The sequence below is a fragment of the Engraulis encrasicolus genome, chromosome 20, assembly GCF_034702125.1.
Source record: "Engraulis encrasicolus isolate BLACKSEA-1 chromosome 20, IST_EnEncr_1.0, whole genome shotgun sequence".
NCBI lineage: Eukaryota > Metazoa > Chordata > Actinopteri > Clupeiformes > Engraulidae > Engraulis > Engraulis encrasicolus.
In genome coordinates this window covers 35,788,104-35,797,464 of record NC_085876.1, presented here as the reverse complement: position 1 = coordinate 35,797,464, position 9,361 = coordinate 35,788,104, and the positions used below count along the sequence as shown (strand labels likewise).

At 42.5% G+C, this 9,361-nt stretch overlaps 1 protein-coding gene across 1 annotated transcript; it reads right to left on the bottom strand.

Moving 5' to 3' along the window:
* Positions 1 to 1,906: 1,906 nt before the first annotated feature.
* On the bottom strand, positions 1,907 to 5,289 carry LOC134435888 (apolipoprotein A-IV-like). The gene is made up of 4 exons (XM_063184928.1): positions 5,211 to 5,289; positions 4,931 to 5,081; positions 4,039 to 4,260; positions 1,907 to 2,987 (listed from the first exon to the last, which is right to left on the bottom strand). Exons 1-4 carry the CDS (start codon positions 5,248 to 5,250, stop codon positions 2,630 to 2,632), a joined length of 771 nt encoding a protein of 256 aa, XP_063040998.1. The 5' UTR covers positions 5,251 to 5,289; the 3' UTR covers positions 1,907 to 2,629.
* Positions 5,290 to 9,361: the final 4,072 nt, after the last annotated feature.

The window sequence follows — 9,361 nt, the reverse complement described above, 5'->3', positions numbered from 1 at the left end:
CGATTGTATAATTCTGACTCACGTGATTTCCTTGCCCAGAGCAGTGTTTCTGATCGCGTCCAAAAGGCTACGATCTCTGGGCCCAGGGGGCCCAGGGCGCCTAGAGTAATAGTCATCATAAAAGACACTTTCTTCAATACCATCCTCATCCCAATCTCCAACTGCAAATGTCTTTAGGGTAGACCAAATGTACAAATAAATGTCAAAGGTTAGAAATGCTGCTTTTAATTTTCCATTTACTGTTGCACCCTCACCCAGTTCAGTTGCAAAGCAGTGGCAAAACACATCATATGCAGTTTTGCATACTATATCTTACAGGGATGGGACTTGATTATGATCGATTAATTAAACACAAGGAAATTATTATACTGATAAAAAAAAAATGAAAAGCTTAAATGAATCATCCTTTCCTTTTCCAAGTAGCATGTATTGCAAATCATGCAAAAGAAGAGTTTGTATGCCACTGTATGCCACGGCAAAGTAGCGTTGTGTTATTCAAGAATGAATTGATTCTTTTGAACGACTCCTAACCATGAACGGTGATCACAGTCATAGCAGAGAAGTCACATTTACCCATTTTTCTTTTTGTTTACATTCATTTTGACATTAATTCACCAGCGTACAATCATTTGAGGAAAAAAACCAAGGGTCTGATTCAGAGTGCGTCAGAGAGTGTCAGTCTTATATATATATATATATTACATTGGATTACAAATAGGCCTTTTAATCGATTTCTACATGTGGTACCATTATTATTAGTGTAAAATAGTAACTTGGGAATACTGTTACTTACCACCAGAACCACAAATAGAAGTACCTGCAAAAGCTTCATGGCTGGTTTGTTTGAAAATAAAAGATTCAGTTGTGTGTGAATAAACAATCCCCACCCAAATGACCTGCAGTTCTTGAAATCCTTGTTAGATGTAATATGATGTGTTGATGTGTTTTTGATGCGCCAGCCTATATGGTTTTGTCAGTGGTAGCCTATTCAGAGTCGAAATCCCTCTATTTATAGGTACCCCTGAGAACAAAGTCTCTCTCCTGAAGGGGAGTTGTGTTTGACTATACAGGGAAGCTGACAGGGGGGGACAGGGGTCAGTTGTCCCGGGCCCAGGGAAGGGGCCCAGAATTGGGTCCTCGTTACATTAAATGTATTGGATCGGGGGCCCTTTAAGTCGATTTTGTCCCGGGCCTGACCAAAGCTGTCAGTGGCCCTGCTGGGATATGATAGGCCACAACTGGTCTCTGAAACGAAAACATAAATATACAAGGACCTGGTGAGATGCACCAATTGCTGCACTTTTGTTTTGTTCTTTTGTGCAGTTACAACAATGATCAAGCTGTCTATTTCACACCAGACCATTTTTTCAGAAGTATTCTTTAGGATAGTGTTTCGCAATGAGGGTTTTTATGCCTTCATTTGATAGGAGAGTCTGAGATGGTGACAGGAAGCGAGAGGGACAGAGAGACGAGGTGGGATTGGGAAATGACCCCGGCCGGCCTTGAACCGGGGTCCCCGTGGGCATGCAAGCCCAAATGTGGGGGGCTTAGCGTGCTGCGCCACAGTGCCCCACAGTAGTACAGGTTTCAAACCTGTAAACTTCTGATTTCCAACACCAACCCCCTTAACCACTAGATGGTGCCCACCTTACTAAAGGCCAATAGTGGGAAGCTTTTGGGGAAAGGATCATGGATCCATGATTGTCAAAATGTCATTGCCAATTTGGTTGTCAAAATCACCACGAAATCTAGGAACTTCATCCCCCCCCCACGCCCCCCCCCCCCCCCCCCCCCCCCCCCCCCTTCTGTATCAATCCACTCTACAGGACGTTAAGTATTCTGTCTTTAGGATATTAAGTATTAAATAAAAAAAATAGACGATATGCAAATGTACAGGTATTTTATTTAATGTTATTACTGCAGTATTTTGAAATAGAAAATAAAAATGTTGCTTAATAAATAAATACAAAAATATTCACAAGAAGCAGCTATTTCAGTTCATTCCTACCTGTTTAACTATTTGTGTTCCTACATACGGTGTCTCTGTTGTTTGACAATACATAAAAGGCAAAGATTGCCTATGACTCTACATCTTGCAGTCATCTCAGAAAATATAAATATTTATCACAAGTGTCAAAAATCTACAAGGTCCTTTAAAGGGATCCTCAGCGAGTAATATATGTTGGTCTCACTGTTTCACTACACCAATAAAATTAATCTTGTTACACTAAGCTACCAATGACTTAATTTATACCCATGCCGATCTAATAAGGCCAACATTATGAGGTTTTCCAAAAGTTCTTCTTTGATTCCCTTGCAGTAAAGTCCTCCTCGTGGGTGCCCATGACTTGACCCAAGATCATTCAGTGTTCGGGCCAGTGCCACAGGCGCTCATGGGTGAATGACGATTTTTTGGGCTCACAGACTTCAGGTGATACAACCACAGATAATGCACATGAATTAATGAATAATTGATAATTAATGCACTGCAATGAATATGCTTATTACATGATCCAATAAATAACAAAACAAAAAAAATCCACACAATGGCATTAGCTCTAGTTGCCCCATCCTGACGTGTGCTACTACTAAAACGTCATTGACCCCACATACTACAAACAGAGAGGTCTTACTGGCGGTCCTTAGCAAAGGACTCCCAGAGACCGACCAGCTGGCTCTTGAGGTCCTGTGCCAGGGGATCCAGCCTCCCCTTCAGCTCCTCAGCGTAAGGGCTCAGGCTCTGCTGAAGCTCCTGTCTCCTGTGGGCCAGCTGCGTCTGGAAGCTGTGGGCCAGGGGAGCCACGCTCTTCTGGAAGTCCTGCAGGTGCTGGTCCACGCTCTGCCTCAGCTGCTGGGTGTGGGGGCCCAGCTGGGTCTGCATCTGGGCCAGGTTCTGGTCCAGGCCGCCTCTCAGCTCCTCGGTCTTCTGCATCAGAGAGGCCCTCAGGGCCTCGGAGTCCATGGCCTCGGCATACGGCCTCACGTCCCTAAAGGGTGAAAAAAAAGTGTCATGTCAACACAGTGGGTGGGTACCAAATGTGTTATTGCTAGGGCTGGGACATTAATGCATTCATTTCGATTAATTAATCACGCGATGCGATTAATTAATTAACGTGATTTAAAAAAAAAAAAATCTCAGTATAATATAGCTACATAGTTCTGGATTAGACCAGTGGAGGGCAGTATTACGCCTGATGGTGAACAGCCTGCTGAAATTAAGAAGAATTCTCTTTTCTTTTAAAAATGAATAATATTTTTAGATTAAGCTTATTTATTGTAATTATTCAAAATCCATGTGAAAAAAACAAATATTATCACTGTTCTCAAGTCAGATATTTAAATGCGATTAAAATGCGATTCAATCGATTAATTAATTTCAAAGCCTAAAGATTAATTCAATTAAAAAATTTAATCGAGTCCCAGCCCTAGTTATTGCACATCCCCAACATCTAGGACATACTATGGGCAAGCCTAAAACACTGATTTCATGGCTGAGCTGCCCGCAAGGCACCGAACCCCACACTGCTGACTCCATCTGACTCCAGGGCTGCCCGTGAGCAGAGCAAGGCACCTAACCCCACACTGCTCCAGGGACTGTAACCAATACCCTGTACTGATATAACTGAATAACTGAAAGTTGCTTTGGATGAAAGCGCCAGCTAAGTGTGATGTAACGTAATGTAACATAACAAAATGTTTGATATGGGTCATTTCACGTGAAATCAGAAATCAGAAAAGAGCTTTCAAATAACACCACAGACACCTTTTTGGTGACTTACACTGACTGATATAATCAAGGCTGAATGCATAGTGTCCTACCCTCATATGTAAACCTTCGCTAGTCTGTTTCTCCCTTAATAGACTATTGGTGTCAGATTCACACAAATGCAGTTCTGGGGTGCTACCTTGCTACTAAACAGGCACAGCAAGTATGATTGAAATTCGTGTCGGTCGGGTCCCAAAGTGTCTGATTTCACGTGAAATGACCCATATTGATATTTATTAGGGCCCGGCCAAACATGTTTGTTAGTTACTGACCTCTTCAGATCCTCCATCTGCTGCTGCAGGTCCTGTCTGATCTCCTCCGCATAGGGCTCCAGCTCGGTTGCCATGGCGCTCAGGTCCTTCTCCACGCGGGCCTTCAGCTGCTCGGCCTCCTGGGATAGCTTGGCCAGCAGGTCTTCGGTCAGAGGGGTCACCTGACCACGAACAGTGGCTGCGTATTGGTTGATGGCACCAGCACTGTTGGAAATCCTTGAGCTGCAAAATAGTGATCATTTTAACAATAATAATTAATACATGTATATTATAGTAAAGATATTGACATACCGTATAGACGGTCTTTGAATAAGACACAATCACACAGCAGTTCAGTAACAGGACAACATAATGAGGAGTTTGCATCTGAGATTGGTCAACGAAAAGTACAAATGTGTGAGCAGCCTACCGCGACGACAAAGTTCTCTCGATCTTCTGACAGGCTCCGGTGATTTCAGAGCTCTCAGAGGCTTAATCCCACATCAAACAAATGTCTCTGTGTGCTACTGATCAAAGTGGTCAGTCAGACCACTCTTTCCTCTGACTTAACTTCCAGTGAGGCCTTGTTGTGAGAAGGAGTGTCTTCACCATAAAGCTGCCCCTTCGAGCCACTGAAGTACAACTACACAGTCTTCCTGCGCTAGTAAGCTAGGTCTTCATGTTTTGAAGTTAGGCTATGTTTGGATCACTTTACTTTATAGTTATGATACTGCGCTATATAAATACGTGTTATGTTGTATTGTATTACAAAATGCTCAAATTTCACTGGCTTCAAATCAGTGTGCAATTGGAAATTGAATGGACTGCCAGCTTGGCCAGACTGAAACTCATTGCAGCATCACAGGAGGTATGGGCAGGCCCAGGTTAACAAATGTGTCGAAGTGTCACTCACTTCATCTCCTGTCCCAGCTCAGACTGCCTGATCTTCTGCAGGGCTGCCTCAGTGGTCAACGTTGCCTCGGCAACATAGTTCCAGAATGCATTTTTCACCATGTCCAGATTAGCCAAGGTCTGGTCCTGGGCCAAGATATCTCCTTGGCAAACTGTTATATAAACAAAATCACTTATTGTCATTCATTAGCCCACTAACTGTCTATTATGGGTATATACTGTATATTTTTCAATTCCAGACCTTTTTGCATATAATTTTAAAAGTTATAGAGAAATCATACCTGAAGCAATAGCAAATGCGAGAACCAGGAAGGCCTTCATGACTCCTCTTCAGCTTCTTTAACTGCAAAATAAATGTGATGACAAGGTAAACAAAACATACAGATATACATGTAGAGTACATGGACATAATAGTGATGCTCAGTTAAAAACCAAAGTATCATGTCTTGATTAGAATGTGCATGTAAGTGGCTCACCTACCTGTATGTGTATAGTGGTATCCTTTGTGTCTCTCTGTGATTGTGAGTGGGTCTTGGCTGACAGGGGAAATATGTATATATATGCAAATCAGGGCTGCGATGTGGGGGGCATGCAAAGTCCACAGGTGGATGGCCGCGTTTTATTGCTGCGTATCAGAGTGACGATAGAGTCTCAGTGACGATGGCACTCCCAGGTTGTCAGAGCCTAGTGCCCTCTTGTCACTGTCTGCCCAATCACACTGTCCACATCAGAACTCTGATGACACATAAATCACAGAGGTGCACATGATAGCAAATTATACTGATCCTGAATTTGATGACTTTGGTTTGCCATAGGTAAAACAAGTCTCTCTATGGCTATGCCATCTAACCTAATACCAATACTTTGAAGGTCGTTTTCTCAATTTCCATGTTGGCATAGTTACTGCACTTTGCTGTTGTAGGGTAGCAAGGTTCTCTCTTGACCTGGGGCCGGATTCACAAAAGTTTTCTTAAGATTAATCTTAGGACGATTCTTAAGACAAAAACTACGAAGTTCCTAAGATTTATCTTAAGTGATATTCCTCAATATTTTCGTAAGAACTATGGCATTTCTTACGAACTTCTTACATTTATGACTTAAGAACTTCTTAACGAACGTTCTTGTTGGGGGGAAAAAACTTTTGCGAGACTAACGTCAATAACGACAATTAAGAAAAAAGATAAGATGGAAGTTAAGAAAAAATGTAAGATGTTTATTTGTGAATATGGAATGTTCTTAACTTTGTTCTTAAGACAAAAGTTAAGAGAAAAGTACCAGAAAGCTTTGTGAATCCGGCCCCTGAACACACTGAGGGGAAGTCATAAAGGTTCTGTGAGGAACCTCTAAGAAAACAAAGGATTCTTCCAATCCGCTGTAGATTCCTCAGAGAACGTTTACCATGGCATTTTACAGTGATAGGCCTGAAGCGCATTCTATGTTTTCATTTATTTTTCAATTGGAATATGCACTATGCCAGTGATTCTCAAACTGTGGGCCGGGGCCCACTGATGGGCCCTGAAGGTATTCCAAGTGGGCCTTGTAATCATTTTCTAAAAATCAAAATGACATTTTTGTGTGTGTTGCTGTTGATTTATTTGATTTTTATTGTTTATCGGGTCATAGGTGGGCCCCGAACATTTGTTAAAATTTCAGGTGGGCCCCAAAGTAAGAAACAGTTGAGAACCCATGCACTATGCTATCTGGGACGTGAAGCGCAATGAGGAAAGGGGTGGAGGTGGGAGCACTGAAGTGTGTAGTAAATAGACAGCGGGCTGCTACTGTATACCATTCAACGGTTTTGAAACTTCAGTGATAGACCTGCGAGACTGCCAAAAATTTCCGGACACGTACCTTAGCAACGCTGAGAACAAACGCTGATAGGCCGACACCGCTGGCTCGTTGCATTTGACTGTCAATCAAAAGAATTCTAAAACAATTCTAACTGTCAATCAATTAGTCATTAATTATTTTACTAGTCTATGGCTATCATTGCATCATTATCAGTCTTCCGTCCGAATCAGCTTACCACAAAAATAAAAGGCCATATTCACTTAGTGTGTATTGAAACTGCTTCAGACAGGGTCAGATTACTAGAGGTGAAGGTCCACATGACATGGGCAGCTGCTGAAATGCGGCCCCAGACCACTGTAGATCCGGGGTTCTCAACCTTTTCCAACTTGAGGCCCACTTGAAATTTTGTCAAATGTTCGGGACCTACCTCTGACCCAATACAATAAACAACTCAAATAAAAAGCCAACAGCAACACATATTATTTCAATTTTAAGTCAATTATTTTAGGTCCCACTTGGAATTCCTTTGGGAATCTCTGCAGTAAATGATTGCTATGGATTGCTCACGTCCCTCACCAACAAAAGACAGTGGGGGTCACTGATAAGGGGGCTGTATAGTCATCGTCACTCAGCATTTTAGACAGGTATTGTACTAGGCCTACATGGCTACCGTGACACACTTACACAGTCACCTTTGACACAGTTGCAGAATGGTGGTCATCATAAAGTGCTACAGTGTCAATTCTGGGCCAGCGTAGAAATGTAAATGTGATGCATTGATGATTAATTGAATACCACACACTGCATGTAAAGGCCCCAGTAACAGTTTCTATGAAGCCCATATCTATAGCGCATTATGAGCGCATTTATAATAACTTATAATGCGCATCATAATTAATCATAGTGCATTATGACAGTTATAATGTATTATAAGCCCCTTCACTGCCTGTAGTTTATAACCATTCACAAGCACAAGATTTATAATGCATTATAAGCTAGATTTATAGTTATTCATGACTGTTGATATACTCCATCATGAAGCGTTATGAGTGTAGTTAAAATTCACTATGATTATGATGCGCTTTATACGTTGTTATAAATGTGCTCATAATGCGCTATAGATATGGTCTTCATAGAAAGTGTTACCAAGGCCTCTGCTGTGGGCCAAGTGGTCTTCGTTTGAAAATCGTGGAATCAAGCTGGAACACATAGGGCCAGGAGCTCTCATTCAAATGAATGGCAAAGTAGCACGCTAGCTTTGGGGGGTGGTTTTGAACAGGACTTGCCGCGCACGCCGACGCTGTCAGTGTGAAAGGCAGAGTAGAACACATCAGACGAAACTAAGCAGAAAGACCTCAATCATCTCGCTTCCGTTCCATTCCGCCTTGGTATGTCTGACGCCTAAGGCGTCAACTAAGAGCCTGTTTACATTAGACCAGTGTTTCTCAACTGGTGGGTCGCGACCCAAAAGTGGGACGCGGAGGGGTCATGGGTGGGTCGCGGAACCTTGGTTTAAAAAAAAAAACGTAATTCTAAAAAAAAAAATATCCAACTTTTCCTGCAACAATTTACAACTTTTATTTTGATAGGCTAGTGACCTCTGTGTCATCTGTTGTCATACATACAATCTGAATGTTTATGCGAGATAGATAGCGTGCAACCAGTCATTCGAGTCTTGGTTACATTTTGAGAATTGCATTGAATTGACTTGAACGCTAAAAAAATTGGGTCGCGACCGAATGAGAGTGGAAAATGGTGGGTCCCAAGACTGTTCCAGTTGAGAACCACTGCATTAGACTGTATCAGAGTCGTTTTCAATATGGATCATAAACTCTTGGTGCACATGAAAACAGTTGAAAACTGCTCAACAGACGGAACAATTTCCCTCTGGCTTGACTCAACTAAATGTTTTAATTGCACCAGTTTTTACTAGTTCCCCATATCAACCTCACTCTACCCACTGACTTGATCATGACTGATAACAACACATAGTGTATATACATTCCTCTTGCGCAACAGTGAACGTTGGCCCAGAGACGATGTCCAGTCACAGGTATCCAGATACTGTGACCTGTCTACCAACCTATCTCCTCAGAAGGCTTCTGGACTTTGTTTGCCAGAGAATTGAAAGGACAGATTACAGCACGAGCATATCGGGCCCAGACCCAGGGGCCCAAGACCCATGGGGGCCCTGAGTCCCAAGCCTGCATGCAACAAAAAACACTTCATCATTGGTCTATACTTGTAGTCTCAAATTGTGTTAAAAGTGCACTTTTAATTACTATATTTTCAAATGTTCTCGGGGGGGGAAACACTACACCCCCCCCCCCCCCAACAACGAAGGCTCCTTAACATCTTCACTAAACCCCACATTTTTGGAACCTCAAAATACCACAGAGAGAGGGGGGCCTCCCTGCTGTCTGGCCCAGGGGCCAGGGGAGTCATAATACGTCCCTGCAGAATCGCCATATATAAGACGACCACTCTCCCCTCTCCCCAGTGTCACACTCACAAGACTCCTACTGGTAAGTACATTGTTACTGCTCCCCCAGTCTACATTTTTAAAAGCAGTGGTTCTACTCATTTGGGGGCCCTGTAGACATTGGGCCCTTTTGAATGTTTTTTGCCGGTATTAACTATG